The following is a 20,706-nucleotide window of genomic DNA, read 5'->3' on the forward strand; positions in this document are numbered from 1 at the left end:
ATGCACTCCTATTGTACTTCCTAGGCATTATAAAACTGGCTGATTATACAAGCCCAGCCTGATGCCCGCACATGTCTCCAAACGCTCCTACCACCCCTCGCCCGCGTCCCCATTAGATAACCTCAGTTTTGTAACTGGTCTCCTCGCCACCTCCCCTTCCAACACCTGGTCACCTGGAGACTTTAAAAAGCACCTGAGCGGCAGCCAGCTCCATGAGCTCTCTTCACGAGGAGATTTTCCTTTCTGGAAACATGCCAGTGTCAGAAGAGGGCTTTGCTCCAGTGCCCCCGGCCACTATGCCCGAGGAGCCCCAACACACAGACTTCCAGCTGGTGCGAGTCAAGAGCACGTGGTGCAGGATCAAGAAAGGAGAAGCCCTTTCTGACTGTGAGGACAAGATAACTCTCTCTGAAGCCAAAATGTAAGTATAGGAGCCCCTGTTGCTTGTTTGGTGCCAGCCAAAGAGCGCGGTCACCCTGGTGGGATGTGTTTCAGACAAACCCTCTGTGAGCCACTGCAGCTGAAATCCATCACTAAGCTTACACCAGTATGGAAAGGGCTTCAAAACAAATGCCATTCTTGGCATGAATTGGCTCAGTTACTGAGGCCATTTTATCCGCCGCCGAATTTCTGTAGATGGAAAGGTTCTTTAAAGTACTGAACAACTTACGTGGGTACTCCTGAAGGCTGCGATTGTCTTCCCACTCCAATTTGTACATGAAATCTTTGTGTGCAAAAGCTCATATGGAGGCTTGCGAGAAGGCAGCTGTAGGTAACTGGGATGGGAAAAATAAACACGTCAGTGAAAGTCAGGGACAGGAGCAAAACCAAAATGCATCTCTGAAACTGTAGAAGTCACCTAAGGCTGAGGTCAGAGACTGCTTTTCCCCCAGAAATATATGCAGCTCTTTGCTGGTATTAAATCACTCCAGTCAGAGATCCTTTACTTACAGGAGGCTCCTTTCCTAGAGCATGCAGCCCCATTTGTGTTGCAGGTCTTCCTTAGTATGGCTGTATTTTACAGGTCACAATTTTTCTTGTATTTGCAAAGTTCAGATTTTAATTTCTTCAAGCCTAACCCTTTTCCCAGGCAGGTCAGAGAAGAAGGATGAGCAGCTGTGTGTGAGCATTTACCAGACAGAGCTGCAGGAGGTAGAACAGGGCTTCAGTAGACCCAAGGCAGTCTGCTGCATCTCAGTCTACAGCAGGATGAACGATGGGCCAGAGCACACCCATAAAACTCCCTGGCTGAGATATTCTTCAACAAGGGGATGCTCAGCTGCAAATTCTCTGCTATTTTCATAGAGCAGAGGGGCTGAAACGGGTGCTAGTTTTGCCACTCAAAGCCAATTCCCCCAAGTAATACTCAAAATGGTCCTGTCTCTTAAGGGTCATGTGCTAGAGATGGATGCAAATATTGTGAAGTTACAGCATTGAGGTATATGTGTGATGCATTAAAATGTACATGATGATGTTTTTAGTAATACTCTAGAAGAAACTTTTTGGAAGGTCTAAATCTACAAATCTTCACCATTTTTCTTCAACACCTAAAGTTAGGGCCAGATTTAGAGGCAATTTGGTGTCAAAGAAAGCAGAGACACGCCTATTAGACCTCTAAGGGGAAGGTCAGGCATGTGGAAAGAAATTGGGCATGTAGAGAAACCTGGTTATCCAACGAGCCATCAACTCATTCAAAAAACAAACCAAATATTCACAGAAACTTTTGATTTTTATCCAACTGCAGCTTAAGATGAGGTCTCATAAAATATACTTTGTGGTTTCATTCTTTCCTTTTTTATTCCTCCTTTTCCTTTCCATGTCCATTCCTGATTCACAACAAACTAAAACTTTTTTACTTAACTTTTCCCCGTGCTCCCTCTTCCCAGCAGCAGAAGTAATATCTAGGTTTCAGGGCGATGTTCTTCACTGTTACCAATAGATACTGCATGTTAATTTCATAGGATTTTTATCCATCCACCCGCTGGTATGGAAATCTTACTCAACTCCCAAGGCCCTTTCTGTCCCTACCTGGGTGTATTTCCTATTCCTATCATATTTATTTTGAGATAAGTTGATCCACTCTTATAGACATACAGGAGATGCTATTTTGTTTGGAGTTCTGCATATATGTGGGGGTGGGGGTAGGTAGACAGGAATAAATCAACTCTTATCACCAAATCTACAAGGGAGAGGATGATTCCTTCACGAACTCTTTGAAAAATTTGAGAATCACCTCCCCACTACCTTCTAGGAAACCAAAATTATTGGTTTGGGGTTTTCTGCTGCTTTGACAAATGGGTAAACTGGAAGGGAAATGATTTATTTCTCCAGCCCTTCTAGTTCTGTATTATCATTGCCATGCAGAAGTTCAGCCTGTTGGCTTTTCACCAAGAAGTTGGCAGCCCTGCACCTTTGCAGCACACAGGCACAGACCCCACACGTTTAAGGAGGTGGCCGGGGGTGGGGAACAAGTCCAGATGTGCAGAGTACAAAAGAGGAGGATAATGATTACAAATCGTGTTTTCTGATCCCTCCCAGAGGTGAATGCGTCTCCAAGAGTGGGATTTCCTGGACAATCGAAGCTCCCATCTATTTTTGCTACAAAGTGGTAGAAACATTCGATATTCTGGATCCCTCTAACACCACTCTCCTCTGGGGTCACATCACTGACCCCCAGCAGCTCGAGGTAGCCACTAGCGGCAAAAAGAGGCTGAGGCGCTTCATCGTCATAGACGAAGTTGTTGATGAACTTTACGGCTCCAAAGTCAGGCAGTACTTTGAAGAGAATGACGTTCAGCACAAAATCCTCGCTCTGCCGACCACTGAAGAAACGAAATCCATGGACCTGGTCTTGAACATCCTGCAAGAAGTGCAGAACTTCAGCATCGACAGGCGAACGGAGCCCATCATCGCCATCGGAGGTGGCGTCTGCCTGGACATCGTGGGACTGGCTGCGTCCCTCTACAGGAGACGCACGCCTTACATTCGCGTCCCAACCACCCTCCTCTCCTACGTTGATGCCAGCGTGGGAGCAAAGACCGGGGTGAATTTCCTCCAGTGCAAGAACAAGCTCGGGGGCTACACTCCCCCAGTAGCTAGCTTCCTGGACAGGTCCTTCATTCAGAGCATCCCTCGGCGACACATCTCCAACGGCCTCGGCGAAATTTTAAAGGTAGGAGATTTTGCTTCTGCAGTTTTTAAACGTTAAGTATTGGTAAGGTGTCCATCAGCACCCACAGCATTATGGACACGAGGGTGGGTCAGTAAGGCTGCATGAGGACTTTTAACTCTCACTGAGCCTACACATAAGTTTTTACAGCTGCCAAATTTGTCAGAATATCCCTTACACACACAGTGCCTACTGCTGACTCTGCAGAGTAAACACCACAACTCAAGGCCAGACACAGATGCACAACCATGGAAGGAAGAGAAAGATCCATAGCACACTTACATGAGCTGCTGGCAGACAATTCCAGGCTCATTATACTGGGGATTAATAATCTGCAAGATCATTTGCACCTACCTCGGGGGGTATGTCAAGTGTGGTCAATCAATCTCCTGCGAGACAAATTCTACTTCTAAAATTACCTGGGAAGTGCACGGTAAATGGTTCTGTGCTTGAAGAGCTTTTAAAACTTTTGATAAAGTAGATTTCAAGCCATTCAAGTGTATTAAATACAAGTTTATCAGTAGTTTTTTCAGTACTTGCACAGTGGGAAGTCCCCAGGATATCTGAAAGTTTCTGGCAGGCACCGGGAAACCTGCTGGCCACCGCTCCCCACTGCAGGAGGGTCTAATGCCAGAGTCAGGGGGTGAAAGATCACATACTTGTAATCATTAAACCCTTTCTGAACCCCCGTATTCTGTGTATTGCAGAACTTTCACAATTTCTCTTCCCCAAAGAGCAATTGCAAGAATTAGATGAGAGTTGACCTGGAATGGCCTGGAGGTTGTGCAGGAGCAAGGGAACTTGCCCAGCAGTGCTCCCACACAACTCTGACATTTTACCATTTCCACACCCTTTTTGCAAACATCTCCACTTACCATAGCCCAAAACGCACATGACAGCACCGTGACACATTCATAGAGAGCTGCTGAATATTCACCAAACCAGCATATCCTCCCTGTTCCCACAGTCCCGTATGCATGCTGGCAAGAACTGTGGCTACAGAAATACTAGTTCAGGTTGTACAGGTAGAACTTGCACTTGTACCAAGCACGCAGGTACTCCTGCTAGCACGCAACGCAGCACTATAGTCCACTCTATCAAAACGTTCAATTTTCAGCAGCAAATACAGGAATCACATAGTTATCTTTAATTACCTCTTCTGTTTTTTCATCCTAGATGGCACTCATGAAACACAAAGGCCTCTTTGACCTGCTCAAGAGCCACGGGAAATACCTGCTGGACACCAAGTTCCAGTCTTGCAGTGGCTCTGCTGCCCACGGCGATGCTGCACTGCAGACCACCAGGATTGCCATCGAAACCATGCTGGAAGAGCTGGCTCCCAACCTCTGGGAGGACGACCTGGACAGACTGGTGGATTTTGGTCACCTTATAAGCCCAGAACTAGAAATGGTGAGTGACAGACTTTATACTGCAATACTCTTTTTCAATAAAGAAAGAAAGAAAGAAAGAAAAGAGGTGCTCATATAGCAACATGATAACTTTGTGCACCCAATGCACCCAATCTGGTCCTGGTGGCTAAGACGCCTTCCCCTGCCCCATTTCCCCCCATCTGTGTTCCCTATTCAGGAAATTGTTGCAGCTTCGTGCTAGGCAATTACCAAAGCACAAAGGTGACCAGATTTCAGTGCAGAAAATCACCAGCTGGAAATCACCAGCTCAAACTGTAACAGTGAAAAGGCAAGGAGAGCACAGCCTGTATCACTGGGGGAAAATTGCCGCTGAGGACTGAGGGGGGAGGACCAGATCTTATGCAAAATTCAGAGCTCTCCTCTCCATCCTATTGTGCTCTTCATCAGTGATTTGAAAGGGAGGAGAATTAGATTCTAGATCCCTATGGGAGATTTTGCATGCCATTAATCATTTGTAAAAGAGACCATCCTCTGCCACCCATAAATCACAAAATGCTAAGATATGTGTACTGCTACCACTGAGCTGAATGTTAATTGTCACAAGTACTTCTAGAAAAATAATGACTAGTTTCCTATTTGGCAACCCAAACCTTTTCCCCACCCACCCTTGCTCTGTTTCAGAGGGTTTTGCCGTCGTTGATGCACGGCGAAGCCGTGAACATAGACATGGCCTTCATGACGTACGTGGCCCATGCACGGGGGCTCCTCAGCGCCGGCGAGAAGGAGCAGATCATCCAGTGCATGCGGGGCCTGGAGCTGCCCGTCTGGCACGGCGGCTGCAGCTGGGCCCTCATCAAGACGGCCCTGAGGGAGCGCCTGAAGCACAGCGGGGGGCAGCCCCGCATGCCACTGCCCACCGGCCTCGGCGTGGCAGGTATGGCAGCGAGGAGCACTGGGGACACCCCAGGGTGGGGACACATGGGTCAGCAGGCATTCTGACACAGTGACATGCTGGAGAGTGTGTCCTGAAGCTCTGGTGCTCATTACATCTCTCTTAATTTCTCAACAAACCTGCAGGGATGCAGCTTGGTTAAGGACCGAGACCCCATGCATTGCGTGACTGCCTGGTGCACATAGCAGATGTGTTCACAAACCAACAGTCTAAATGCAGTGCTGGGGCAGACAAAGCAACAGTAAAAATAAGAAAAAAATAATAATTCATTCGTTATATTTGGGAACAGTTCTTAAATAGTCCTTGGCAAAAGGGATTAGTGTGCCTAGAATGCCTAGAACTGATACTGAAAAACTACATAACTGTCCACTGTCTTGGGTGAAATATTCTTACCTATAAGACAGTAAAAACAACAAAATAATAAAACCACTAAAGCAGAAGCAATGCATGGGACCAGGTTGCCCTCTTACATCAGTATCCAGACTGTTTCCATCAAACCTCAGTCTCTACACACTCACAAGAAGTCAGGCTCTTGCAAACTGTTTGTAGGAGCTACTCTCCCCCTAGTGAATCAGCTGTGAAAAGCTTCCCTGGATGCCCAGCTAACTATGGGTCTTATTTTACAGACATTTTCAATGACACCAGCGAGGAGACCCTGGAAAGAGCATACAAGCTGTGGGTCAGGGACTGCAAGACGGCGCTGGAGGAAGGGCCGGCTGCCCTCTGAGAGCCGTGAGACCTGGCCAAGGTCCTGCCCGTGCGTGGAGCTGCTCGATATCCTAAGTGAGCGGGCAGGACTGAATTTAAACAGGATAAACACAGCAGCACCTGCGAACCCATGAAAACTCCAGAGCTGCAGGGAGCAAGCACACTGGTGTCTGACCCGGTTTACCTCTTTTGGTTGCCCTAGCTGGAAGGGAATTTGTTACAGCAGCACTGTGCTCACACAGGGACCACTCTGCAGCGAAACCATCTGCTGTACGTGTCAGTGAGCTCACGTCTCCTTAGGTGGGAGGTGAGCAGTGTTTGTTCACTCACCTGGTCCATCCATCTCCACGGTCCTGCACAGGGTTTTCCCATCGCTGCTTGTTGGACCCCTCAGGTCGACAGGCGTACGGCCGACAGACCCCAGGGAAGAAGCATCTTGGTATCACCTCATAAAATCTCCACGCTATGTAAAATATTTCAGAGGGGTATCTCCCTCGTTGGTTTTGGCATTCTGAGTACTTCTCGTTTCCTCAGTTCGTTCAAATTAGCAAGAAATAGAAACAGCTATCAGCCTTTGCTCTCAGCACATGGCGGCTGCAGGCCGCCTCAGGCCGCCCCAAGACCAGCAGATGGCCCTGCTGTGACACAGGACAGGCTCTGGCCCTTGGCAGCCCTTACAACCAATGTGCTGTCAGGCCTCATGGTACCACTGAAATCTGCAGGAGTGGTTTTACTGCACACCCCCTACAAGCTGCTGGTGTGACAAAAACGGTACAATTTGCACCAAGCGTTGCCTATGAACCAGGGTGAGCTTCAGGCTGGAGCAGCAGAAAGCCCCTGGGCTCTTCCTCAGGGTGGGCTTCCAGCAGCCTCCCCACCTCAGGGCTTCCAGGTCAGTGAGGCATCACCTCCAGCAGCCTCCGTGACACCTCTCAGGCTCCTGGCAGGCACAGGACAAGTTAGATATCAGGTGGTGACTGAAAAATGTAAAGTCAATGTTGTCCTTCTCCCTGGAGGCTGAATCAAAGGAATCACAGTCAACAAACTGCCTTTGAATTATTTACAGCATTATTTTTTGTTTTGTTGTATCATGCCGGTTGTGCTGACATGCTGGGTTCTGTTTTGCTGAAGTAATAAAAGCTATTAAAACTGGGAAACTTTAATTATTCCATTGCTAACCACAGCACGCGTGTGTGTGTACGTACATGTGCTCGAGACACTGGAGTAAAGAATAGAGACACACGACGAATCTCTTTTCCTCTTGAGCCTGGAGAACATGGGCCTAGCAGTTTGTGGAAGGCCTTCCCACCCTCCCCTAAGGCTCCCAGTGATGTTGTGTCTGTACTGCAGACTGATGGTGCAACAGAAGACAAGCAATTTTAGGAATATGGAATAGCCCCAGGTCTGCAGAGCCTAGGGACAATGCAATGTGACACCCCCGAAGGGAGGCCCCCATACCTAGGCCCCACCTAGTGCCAGTCACCCCTCGGAGCTGACCTGGGACCACAGACCAGTAGCTCTGGTGATCCTCTCCAGGCTTATGGTGACCACCGGAGTACTCTCATGAGTAGCTTTCCCCCTTTTCGGGAGCTGGAAAGGCCACTTCTCACATCAGATAACCCAGAAATGAACATGGGCTGTCCAATGGTGTCCTTCAGTGCAGGAGTCCTACCCCATCCACCTGCCTGGAGGAGGCACAAGACAAACATCTGCTTTAGTTACTTTGAACATTTTGTGAGAGATCCTTAGGGGCCCAAAGGCATTTAGCTCTCCAGTCCCATGGTAAGCCACGAGCTTAGTACAGTTCACCAGAAATGAACCCAGAAGAGTCCCAAAAGCTCACGTACTCAGAAGGAGCCCAACACCCAAGACCCTTTGATACTGGTGACCACAACCTGGCTGGCGGCCCTCTCTCAGCTGTCCCCAAAGGCAGGTCTTGTCTCCATCCTCAGGAGCTGCTGTGTGTAACAACACATCAGAGAAGCCAGAGCACAATTAAGGCTGAAAAGTGAACACATGATTATTGCTTTCTACCCTTCCTTCTGCCGTGGGTGACAGAACACAATCAACCCCTGACATGCTTGGTTGCTTAGTAGCAGCCAGCCACATTTTTAATTACAAACTAAAGTGTGCTAAAGAACATAAAACGGCTGTGTGACTGATACGTGTGTGTGGAGAAGGGCATGTGACAGCAACTAAATTGCTTCAGCGTCTGATAAAGAGAGCCTCTGCCAGGCTTGTCATTGAAACATCGAGGAAAGGAGGTAGGAAGCATTATTAATACAACACTGACTTCAAAATACACCTCATTGTTTGCAGTGCATTTTTTTTTTTTTTTTAAGTGTCTGGAATTGATTTAGTTTTCATTTATCCAGCTTTAATTCCTGCTTTTCAAATGGAACTGTTACCATTAGACCTAACATCTCTGCTTATTTTCCTATTACTTCAATGACACATCACTCCAAAGAAGGAGGCAGAAAGCCGTGTGGGACCCATCTGCATTCTCCGCAATGCAAGATCTTCACGGAGTTGTTTGGACAACATTGCTTGAGCGATGAACGAGCGAGGAATCATTTTGTTATTGGCATGTTCTGAAGCTGCTCCTGTTGAAACCGTCTGCTCTGGAAACCGCTTCTCGGCTGCGTCCAGGGCTCTGATATTTCTTAATGGCAGAGTAACCAAGCAGTTATTATTCACATCCAGTCAATAGCAGCGTTCAACGTACCCTGCGCAATGTGACAGGGACAGAGGTCGTAAGCAGACGCTGAAAGATCCTGGCTGACTGTATTTAAAGCAGCTCAGCAAACACCACCGAGCCCACCAGCAACTGCCCCATTCTTCCCCTCGCAGGAACCATCACCTCGAGCACTGCCATACAAATTGCACCCTGCATCCCGGCACAGCCACCTGCAGGCCACAGCGTTAGTTCAGATGGGGGTTTGCTGGTGCTGGGGGAGAGCTGCGGGGCTGGCAGTATAGCACAGCTTGCTGCAGGGACACCGTGACCCCCTTCAGCTGCCCTAATGGCCTGCATGCTTCCACAGCTGCAGGAAGGCATCCACTGCACGCCCCCATTACACCCCAGCCATGGTGGTTTTTATAAATATATGTAGAGACGTCAGTACTTTGATGCTTTGCATGCCGTGATTTGTCCTGCAGACCATAGTAGTCTTCTTGTTGCCTCTCACAATGCTTGGGCAGCATTTAATGCCATGGCCAGTGCTCGGCAGAAGCCTTCCTGCTGCTCTATGACCCAGGTGAGGAGGCTGTAAAAAAGGTAGATTTCCATTAAAGCTGCACCTTGAGGCCTCAGTGGAGCCCTGAGACTCAATACATGCCTGTTAAGAGTTTCCCTCAAAAAATCACTTTAAAACAGAGCTATTTTAAGTAAGGTTGTGTTTTGGACCAGAGGCAAAGACAGGGCAGTGGTATTGTGCAGCACGCATCTAACCCACAAGCCGGGATCCAGATCTGTGCATTGATTTCAATAAACCAGGGCCATTTTCCAAGCCATTCCCCTGCAATTTTAAGCAAATATATTTCAAAAGAGCTTGAGACACAGTGAGTATAATCAGCTTTCAGTGCTGAGACCACCCCGACTGAACAGCACCAGCAGGGCAGCCCCTGCAGCCACCCAGGCAGCGCAGCGAGGCTCTACCCAGCATCGGGAGCACCGAGTGGGAAGCACGATGCAGGGAGGTGGTGGCAGGGACCTGCTGCACCAAAGTACTGCTCAGCCAGCCCTGCAGCACAGCATCCCGCACCCCCACTGTTGGACTTTCCAGCAAACCAGACCCCACACAGCATTGGCAACCCCACCCATTCTTTCTCGTAGCCCACACAGGGTTTTTCAGGCTTGTCCAAAGGAGATAAAAGGCTCCCAATAAGCATCGCCACCACCTCCTTGCTGCCACAGATTGAGCAGCTTCTTACAGCTATGACCCTCTGCCAGGTTTTCTTCTTGCTCCTCTCGAGGTCCTGCAATCCAGCCACAAGGACAACGGCTGCTCCCGCGGACAGCAAGAAACGTGCTCCCAAAACGCAGCAATGAGAGCTGGCCACGGAAAGGAAAACCAAAATGCACCTGAAAAACTCAACCAGTTCAGAAACAACATCCTGGCTGCTGACAAACAGACTTGCTGCTGCAAACTAAACCATCACATCCTAACACCGTGCTGAACTGCTGCAGAAATAGCATTACAGTCTGCTGGAAACACTCACGAGCTTTAACTCAAACACCTACAAAGGGGGTGCAGGGCTTTTCTGCTTATCCCTAGCAAAGTCAGGAAGCTGCACCCGGCATTATTTCTTGTGTTGTTTTCCAATTAACATTTTAAATTGAGTTCACTTGAACTAACAAGCATTTTCTATTCCTCAATGGGTAAAAGATTTTCAAAAGAGCCAATTTCAAGACTTGTATAATTATTTTTACAGTTAACGCACTCGGGACTGCAAAGCCATGAGACAACGCACGGTCACCACCACCACCACCGCAGCGATGTTCACAGAGATGGTGAGAACTCCACGCCAGGAGCACAGCTGTCAAAGAACAGGACCCAAATAGATGCAAACAACAGCAAGACAGGAAAATACCGAGATGGGAAGACAGAACAAACCCCATCACCTCCTCGCCAGCACTGGCACAGCTCCAGGCAAGACCCAGGAGTGGCTGCAGGAACATTTGGCCCACAGAGGCTGTGGGTGACCAGGGGCTGGGCACTGGGCCTGGCTGCAGGAGGCGATGGCAGCAGGGGCAGCTCTGCTTTAGCCCCAAGTGCTGACTGCCACCAGCTCAGGAGCACGGAGACATCCACCGCCAAGCCACAGACAGGGCAGCATGGCTGGGACTTGGGATGCACACACACAAAAATAAAAACACAGTGACAAGATTCACTTACTTCGACAGAAAACGAGTGGCTGACACAGACGTATGTGAAAAACCAAATGCTTTAATCCATCTATCAAGAACAACAGTTCAAATTATTTCATCGGATACATTAATATTGATCCATAATTTACAGTGCTATGGACCATACACAAATTATTGCTGCAGTCAACAGCAGATGAATATCAACATTACAGTACCAAGCATCATAGCAAGAGGCAGTAATTAATGTCACTTTTTCAAGAAATATAGGTATTTATACTATTATCAACATCAGCTTCCCCCCCAGTGCATTTTATGTCAAACAACATAAACATAAGTGCATTATTTTGTGCTTTGTGCTTTCCTCGCGTACCTTCTTTTTGCTTTTACAGGTTGTAAGAGTTAAATATTGCTTCCTAGGCCAAAAGCAGAAAGGAAGAGCTTCGTGGTACTCTGCACGCCCCTGTCGGATGCACGGCTTTGGCAAAGTGAGAACTGGAAGGTGTCCCATAGCCACCTGGTTGGGAGGCCCCCACCAGCCCAGTGACACTGCCGTCACGGAGACAGACTGGGAAACAACAACTGCCCACCTCTCCCCACCTCATTAACCTGCCTCTAATTGCTGTCTCTGCCCCCTAAGGGATCCCCTGTAAAGCATCACAGCCACACGTTCAGTGATGCACAGAAGGGGGGAGACACCTCCTGGCACCTGAGCGGTTTGTGTCTCGCAGAGGTGCCCCTGCTGCAGCAGGGACGTTTCCACTCCAGGGGTGAGCAAACGGGGGCTGAGCTGTACGATCCCCCAGAGCAGCCCCACAGACAGAGAACACACAACCTGGCTGCTGCAGACTTTCATCAAGAAATCCAGCTCTTGATACAACAGATACAGCTCGCTTTGAGTCCCAGCTCGCTTCCCTGCAGCACGGAGCCACAACTCGGAAGTCACGGCTGCCAGCGAGTACCAGTGGTTTCACGCAAGTCTGAAAAATATTGATATAGCACAGTCTAGACTTCGATTTCTGAATGACCAGCATGGGCATCAAACCAAAAGCCTCATTTAATATATTCAGTGGTTTTCAGTTGCTACACTCACGTGTGCACACCCTGATTTTGTTGTACAATGCTCCAGAGCTGCCCCATTTACCAGGAAGGGTAACACACCCCGGCCTTACAGCTACAAGCATTTTACAGCCCTGATTTGCTTTACCTGCCACCACTAACAAACAGCACCAGCAGAAGCCCATACCTGCACGCTCGGCTTGGGGTTCACCACGGCACAGCTGCCCTGCAGAGGACGCAGCATCCCCTTGCCCCGAGCACAGCGCATCCTGCGACGGGCCAGAGCTTCACCTACCCTAGGAAAGACACGTTCCCAAAAGCTGTCCTGGGTGAGGGGGGGGAGGCATCACTATCATCTAACTCCAACTCCTCCTTGCAAAAAAAAAAAAAAAAAAAAACAAAAAAAAAAGCCACAACCCACCGGTTGCATCTGTGCCAACACAGCTCGATGCTCAAGCAAAAACGGGGGCAGAGCAACACGCGCAGACCCCAAAGGGCCTGCACAGAAAGCACGGCCCCACCAAGCCCCGTGTCTGCCAGCGTCAGGAGGACACTTCAAGGATCCTTTGGTGAGGAAACACCGGTGTGAAAGCTCAGAGTGAGCTGCAGCAAGAGCTGCAGGAACTCCCAGCACCATCCTCGGCTGCCCCATCCCTACCAATTCACATTTAATTCCTGAACACTGTAACCACCATGGCCTGCCAAACTGGCACTTCAGTCACCGTTTTGTTTGTTGCTTTTTTAAAAAAAAAAAAAAAAAATGTTATTTATTCTACATCATTTCCAGTGTAGCACAAAGGAGAATGGGAAGCTCTTGTTTTCTAGACGTAGGCACCATGCTACACTTAACATCCCACAGAACATCACCCTGCCGCTCTCCTATGTCACACTTCAGTCAGTGCTAGTCGGGGAAGACTACAGCTAGAGTTTAAGGCACTTCATTCTGAAAGAGATATGCTTGCCTGCCACTTGCAAGTCAATTGTAGGCTGCTACTGAGAAATCCATTCAATCAGTCTAGCTCCTTACACCGTATGTCACCTCCGTAAAACATCTAGGCTTGATATAATACAAGTATAACTACCGTTATTGCATAGGACTACACTTGAGTAGATAATGCACCAAACTACTTTTACAACATTGTTGCGTGTTAAAAATTAATAACATTGTTATCAAGTAACAGTTATTTGCAGATACAGTAATTTACTTTTTTTTTTGTTGTTTTTATATCAGCCTCAGTGCTGAAATAAAACACAAATTACTATGACGGGTATATTAACTACATAGTTATGTTTCCAAGCATATTACTACTTCTTTTTTTGTATCACTAAAAATAAATATGTAAGTTCAGTTTTTCTACAAGTTGTTTTATTACCTAATCTACATCTGTACTCTACCTTAAACGTGTTTAAAAACATTTTCAAAGTGAGACTGTAATATACAAAATATTCTCAAAATCTCTCTTAAAACACAGAACCCTGCATAAAAGCTTCCTTTCAAGTGTTTACAAAGAACGCAGAAAACTTCCAATGAGTTTTAAAAATGTCAAAAAAAATGTTGCAATATTAAGAGGCAAAAATCTTACAAATGAAATACAAATATATTTAAAACAAAAAGTTGAGAATAACTAAGGAATCCATGCAAATCAGAATAAACTGTACATTGCAATTTAAAAAAAATAAAGCCAATTAGATATGTACAACACGATGTGCCCAGCTGATAAAACATATCAACTTTTTTTGTCCAAAGAGTGTATACCAACCTATAGTGCTCCTTCTTGGTTTATTGTTGGCGAGCCATCATTGCATGTTACAAAACAAAACTAAAGTCTAAAAGAAAGTTGTACCATGATCAAAAGGAAAACCCAAATCAGCTCAGAGTAAAATTAAAGAGCACTCTGAGAAAGAGACTCACTTCTCCCTGCAATTTCTATTTCATTTTCAGCAACAGCATTTTATACCACAATCAACACAATCAGGATGTCTTAACACTTTTTTTTTTTTGTATTCTGAATGGAATAGAGTGGCTTGTTGTTTTTTCCCTAAACACTTGTCTATAAAGACTAAAGTTTGATGGACACTGTATCTTTAAGGCAGCACTATTAAATCAATACAATTACAAATTGGACTTGTTTTTTGGTATCTTTACATTCTTTAAATTTACATTTTGTCTCCAAGTGAATAGGTTGCATTTACAGTTCTATGACTCCCACCCCCCAGTAGAAAGACTCTTCATTTGTAATTCTATTGCTTTGAGTAGATTTGACCAGTTCAAAGTTCTTGGCGAATCCAGTTCACAGATACTGTACATATGCTGCACAATATATTTGGAGGCATTGGTAGTTTTAAAATAGAATATACAAGTTTCTTCACAAAAAAATCTTAAAAAAATCCTATATATATAATATATACACACACGCACACACACTGGGCTACTGATGAAGCACAAGAAAAAAAATCAAAAAAAATCTACAAAAGGCAAATTATTTCATCTACTGATCAAGAAACAAAGCAGTTTATGAAAGGTGTGCCAAGTATTTGCTAACAAGCATGGTCGGTGTCCTCCATGCTCACACTGCTCCGCCTGCTACTCGTTTTCGATGCTCCGGGAGACACGGAGGAAAGTAGCGGGTCAGTTACTCCTACGGGAGAGAGGGTATCGTCCATCAAGATATCTTCCAGTTTGGATCCCATTTTTGTAGGAACACTGTAAGTGCCGGTCGGTTCAGTCATGTTTCCGAGGTTGTCACTGAAGGTGATGGTACCGTCAGTGAGATCAAGGGTGGTCGTGCAAGACAGGTCTGTGTGGTGCGGCATGATGTCTTGGTTGCAGTTGTCCAGCGCGGGTTCTTGTTTGATGACCCTGTTGACCATATCAGGGGAGCAAAGGCCGGTGGATGGCACAAGGGACAGTCCATGTGCCCGAGCTTGCATCTCAAGTTCCTGTGAAGGAGGATAAAGGAGAAATTAAAAATAATAAAAAAATGAAAGCAACATTTGTCATCTTACAAGCTTGTGTATTATGACTTATAGTTCTCTTCTGTTAGATATGAAATGTTTCCTCCCTTTCCAATGGTGACAAATGTTTGCACCCTGTACATTTCTGCACTGCAGATTTTCAACCAAATAACATTCTCTTGAAGAGGTGGATGAATGCTACCAAACACAGGTCCTTCACAGTTCTCAGAACCTACCCAGACACGAAACCCAGTGCCCTGCAGAACAGACACGTTGCCCCTCAGACTCCTTTCTCAAACCAGTGCCAGGGTAGGGAAGCTTGGCGTCATGTTGGGGAAGGAAAGCATTTCAAAAACTGAAAAAAGTGAAACAGCAGAAGTGAAGACTTAGTGCTTTTCAGAAGTTATGTATGAAAGCACAGTGTGTCCATACAAGGTAGCTACTTCTTTCCGAGACACTGCAAGGGACATCGCACACCCTACAGCTCTGGTTAGGAGGAAAGTGAAGATGTCAGCCCAATCTGAGCAACACTACTCCTGCAATAAAAACATACAGGAAGGTCACAGGAAGGCTTTGGACTTCACATGCAACTAGGATTCTTTGAATCTTTAGGAAAGGCTTAAATCCCACCTTCGCGTTTAATCGCAGGCACATTTGACTGAAGGAAGATAATAAAAGAATGCACTTAAATGTCCTGTTTCAAATACAGCTGCAAGAAAGGTTTTTTGCTTCTACTTATGCATTATATTAAGCAATCACAATCACTGTTGTGATTGCACTGTTCCTGGATATTCTTATCACAGAGGTTGATTAACAGCCTCTTCCATTTCCAGGCTAAGACAACAAGCTTGCAGTGGCACATTGCGAGAGCCACAGAGAAGGTGGAAAAGAAGCACTTCCAGCAGCTAATGTGCCAAAATCAGAATACAGAGGAATTCCTTCATCAGAACCAACATAAAAAGGGAAAATATGGAGATCAGGTTATTTACTGGCAGATGTATTACCCATTATTCCAGGGTTGTTTGTTTGTGTTTTTTTCCCTCATTGAAAAGGGAACCAGAGCAGATGGGTAATGCAAAGGAAGATGAAAGATGCTTAAAAAGCAATCTGACTTCACTTTGAAATACCACTGCTTGATGTTGCTCTGCAGAAGGGCCATGCTTCTTTATCTTCTCACTCGAGCAAGCAGATTGCTCAGCGAGGTACAAAAGCTACGCTGAAGCTCATGCCAGCCTGTTCTATTTTAAATCTGTTTGCTGCCAGACTTGACTCTCAGGTATTTCAAGCTTCGTTATCTGCTCTGTGGATTAACTGGTTCAGGGCTCTCCTGTAGCCAGCCCTGCGCACAGCAACCTGCAGAAGGGCTCAGCTGATTGAGCTGCAAGTGAGCACTAACACGAGAGTATCTGTGGCTCACAGTCCAGCAGCATCGCTGTCTTTGTGTTATGTGTTCTTACACCCAGTTCTACACGTTTCTTGAATTAACCTTTTTTGGAGAGGGGTGGATATCCAGCTATCCTGGAAAACAGGGTTGATAACAAAAGCTGTACAGGCTTCTAGGATAAGGTTACCTATCCAGTTTGAGGTGGAGCCAAGGGATTTTATGAGAGAAATGAAGTTCCCACCCCAAAACTGCTGTGTAATACAGTCTATTGGGAATTTGGGTGAAGCTAAGAATGCAACAGCCCATGATGAAGACAGAAGAAGGAGGGGAAGATATATTCATGCCCCCCACTGCTCCCTCCAGTGTTGAGGAGGAAAGCTGTTCTAATCCTACAGTCTTTAAGGAACAGAGAAGAACAAATTACAGCTCCTTGGACAGAAAGCATCAACAACTACAAAAATAGCCCTACATCCATAGCTCCTGGTTGTCCTGCTTCAAAAAACTCTTGGGGCTCTCACATTCAGGCTGCAACTCTTCTCAGACTCAAAGCAGACTCAGCTTTTAACACAGCTGCCAGGAACCCAATGCTGCAGTGACAACCATACTTCCCGCTGCCCACTTTGACCTGTGAGCAATGTTTACCCCGCAAACAGAAAGCAGATGACAGACTCCTGCAGAATGACTCCTGCTGTCAGAGGAAGGCTCAGATGTGGAAGACTCCAGACTGCGTTGCCTCTCTGACAGGCAGGGCCTACATTGTCCTGACAGAATTAAGGAAACCCACAAGCAAAACAGATGTTGTTCATTGCTACTTTCAGAAACAGCTTCAGAAGAGGACACACCACTACAGCTCCAAGTCCACAAAACTCCGCAGGCACAACTAAAGCACAACAGACAGCTGAACTGAACTTGATTACTATCAACAAATAGATCATACATGAAGTCCTGGTTCTGGTCTGTCACTCAGAAAAAAAAATATTACCACATAGATCTTTTTTATAGTATGGTTTGCAACTTATGTTAGCTATCCTAGAACACAACCAGACCAGCCACAAGTGCTTTAACCGAATATTGAGGAGTTTAGGGGCCAGGGAGGAGTGGGCAGAGGAGGATTATTTTATCTGGTTATTTTTTGGTGTGATTTTATTTACTTTAACTAATGGATCCTGATAATTCTGGAAAAATTCTGCAGGCATCTCAGTACGGGTCACTATTAATTAAAACAGTGGTTCCACCTAACCCAAATCCTTATGAAGGACCTTCAGTTGCATCTGTTTGCAGCCACACACTACAACATCAAGAGCATTTGCAGGTTAAGTATCCACAAACCTGTATTCTGAGCAGCAGATGCCTGTTGGCATGTTCCAATTTCTTCTGCCTGTTCTCAAGTTCCTTTGTGCGTTGCTGTTCTCTTTGAAGCTTACGAATGTAGTCCACTGATGCTTTCAGAATAGTTCCCTTATTCCAGCGCATATCCCTTCGAAATCAACACAAAAGGAGAGGTTAAGGCTCCCGTGGGGACTTCATGCTGCAGCCAGTACCTTCAGAGCAGCAGCTGTGATTCCACCCCACGTTATCTAACAGCCAGCTAATACAATATTCCTTCCAAGCTGATGAATGCTGGAGGCTTTTGAAATGCACTAGAGGGGGCCAGAGCACTGCTATTGCAAGGCAGTGAGCATCGTCCCAGCTGAAGGAGAGAGCCCAGGCGCTGCTCAGTAGTGGTTTGGGACTCCCCACAGCCCTCTGGGCCAGAGGGATGAGCCCCAGCCTTCTGCAAGCACTGCAGAGACTGAAGACCAAGGTCTCCTTTCATTGCCTTCTGCGAGGCTGCACAAAAACCCGACAGGACACCACTCAAACCATATTACTTGCTGTCTGGGCGATGCCTGATTTCAGGCAGGTAATTAAAAGACTGCAGGGGAACTCGAATTCATAAAGGACCTTATAGGAATTGGTGTTTCTGTGGGAGGAAGACCCGAGGCCGTGCAGCTCCCAAGCAGCAACAAGCAACAGTCCTCATGGTGGCACTGTGCCACAGCGGGGTCCCAGCAGGAAGAGCAGAGCCCAGCACAGTGTGTTTGGATGCTTTACGCTTAACTCTTGCTAAAAATATAAATGCTGTGTTGCAACCGAGGTGTGACCTTCAGTGAGGGGGGTACAGGGCTCCCATATTGCCCCTCCCACATTATTCCTACAACGCACAAAAGGGTGCCTGAGTTGTCTTCTCCCCTGTGCTTTTTTTTTTTTTTTAATAAGGAGAAAGTTTAGCACAGTGTACAGACCAAAGATCCACCTGTTCCGTCGGTTGAAAATGTGCAACATTACCTTGCCTTAAAGGAAGCTAAAGAGCCTCTCTAAATAGTATGTATTAGTTAAAATAAGAAAAAGTCTGCCCCAAAGCCTCACTGGGCATTGATTCACATTTAAGTGACATTTCCAAGCTCCAGAGCAAGAGAGGGGTTCGTTGCTATTGAAGCAGCATTAGATAAATGCCAAGACAAATCCATAACACTGAAATTACCTAAAAAGAACTACAACCTGCCTTTCTGGGAAATTACCACAAACACAGCAAATGATCAGTTTAACAGACACAGACCTACAGTCTTTTTTTCTTTCATATCTCTCTTGGAGGGATGGAGAATATGACGGCTTCCCAGAGGAACTGCCCTCCACTTCTACAAAAAGAAGGGTCTGTTCTGTCTTGCCAAGCTATGACATCTAATAAATTCAAAGGATCGCTTAGCAAGACAAGCAGCTATGTAGTCAGCTGAGCAGCTGGACTAGACTATGCGTTCACATCCTGACAGCTCTCTTGCTGGTACGGCGGTCACTCACAGCATCAGCCCCAACGCTGCCAAAGCACAGGGCCCTAACAAGATGCTGAGCTGCTGCCAGGGTTCTGTGACTATTTTGTGACAAAATAACCAAATTAAGAACCTTCAAACACTTCTACTGCCACAGAAAGCCAACATCAAAAGAGAAAACTCAGGATTTTATGATTTTCTCTCCCCTAAGATTTATTTTAAAAACAACAACCACCACCCTCCCTTCCACAGACCCCTGGGCACATCATACTTACGGGTCATTTGACTTGGGTATCAAAGTGCCTAGTTCTTTTATACGATCGTTAATATTAAATCTTCTTCTTCGTTCAACTTTAGGAAAAACAGCACAGATGTTACAAGTCATATCCACTTAATTACAAAGTATAAAGCTTTTAATTAAAGATTTCTTTAAGTGCCTTTGAAATTGTTGCCTGAAGCTTAAAATCTAGTGACAATATAGTAATTTATTTTGCTCTTCTACACATAGAGGCAGAAGTTGTGTCTACGCTTTAAAAATGTGGGACTGTTGAAGTGGCAAGATCTAAAGTGAGACTCTAAAAATATGATGGCTGTGTTAGCACAGGACTCCAATAAAAATAATGAAAAGCGTTTGTCTTCCAAGGGGAAAGTATCACAAAAATTTGGAGACAAAAGTTTATTGCCCAGGAAAATCCCAAAGCAGGAGAAGGGACAAAAAGTATAGGCATGTTTATGTATTCTTTCAGATTCAACACTTAAGAGTACATAAAAATAATCGAACCTAAAGATCAACTTTCTTGCATTAGCTTTTCATGTTATTACAAAAGCTTACCGAAAAGGCTTCTGAATAGCCCAAGGCATAAAAGAGCACCTTTTTTTTCTATTAATACAAAAGACTCTTAAGTTGTCTTTTGATACTTAAGTCATGAGATGCTCATTGTTTTATTTTCCTTTTCTAAACTCAGAAATGAGTGCTCCCTTCAAACTGGAATTTATAAAATTGTCACAGTGAGGATGTGCACTGGTGTTTAAAGTCATAAGCTAACTGCCTACCTTAAATTGTAGTGCTTTTGTTCTGTTTTTAAAAAGCAAAAAATCACAAGGGGAATTTGTTGAAAGCAATTGGATGAGATGTTCCCAGTAATTTTACTGGTTAACACCACGTCTGAGTGCATACTTCCAAGAAGTCCAGATAAACAGATCATTACTTGGAATTAGACCACCCAGACCATTTCACTTTTTTGGAAAACGGTTTAAAATTGAAGAGTAGATTTAAGTACGCACTTCAGGAGTATCAGGGGCATTTGATCTATGGGCATAACATAATGAACCAGTATTACACAGAGTGGCTTATTCAGATTTAAAATGCTCACATTCCAACACTCAAGAACAACTATGATCATTATTAAAATTGGTGTAAAAAGCAAAGAACCAA

General features: G+C 45.7%; 2 protein-coding genes across 9 annotated transcripts in view; one reads left to right on the forward strand and one right to left on the reverse strand.

Moving 5' to 3' along the window:
• Positions 1–251: 251 nt before the first annotated feature.
• On the forward strand, positions 252–6,218 carry LOC309881901 (2-epi-5-epi-valiolone synthase-like; the record flags this gene model as incomplete). The annotated part of the gene is made up of 5 exons (XM_082768453.1): positions 252–421; positions 2,539–3,172; positions 4,346–4,579; positions 5,221–5,473; positions 6,118–6,218. The coding sequence occupies 5 exons, from the start codon at positions 252–254 to the stop codon at positions 6,216–6,218; spliced, it is 1,392 nt and encodes a 463-aa protein (XP_082624579.1).
• A 4,910-nt stretch (positions 6,219–11,128) lies between these two features.
• The window catches only part of MITF (melanocyte inducing transcription factor), a 96,297-nt gene continuing 86,719 nt past the window's right edge, over positions 11,129–20,706 (reverse strand). For all 8 annotated transcript variants that reach the window (XM_082768025.1, XM_082768020.1, XM_082768019.1 and 5 more), the window contains 3 exons: positions 19,547–19,622; positions 17,794–17,941; positions 11,129–15,065 (listed from right to left, as the gene is read on the reverse strand). In XM_082768025.1, the coding sequence (XP_082624151.1) occupies positions 14,664–15,065; positions 17,794–17,941; positions 19,547–19,622 (626 nt within the window). In that variant the 3' untranslated portion in view covers positions 11,129–14,663. The remainder of the gene's footprint in view (positions 15,066–17,793; positions 17,942–19,546; positions 19,623–20,706) is intronic.

Source organism: Aythya marila (genome assembly GCF_965140915.1).
Source record: "Aythya marila genome assembly, chromosome: 10".
Lineage (NCBI taxonomy): Eukaryota > Metazoa > Chordata > Aves > Anseriformes > Anatidae > Aythya > Aythya marila.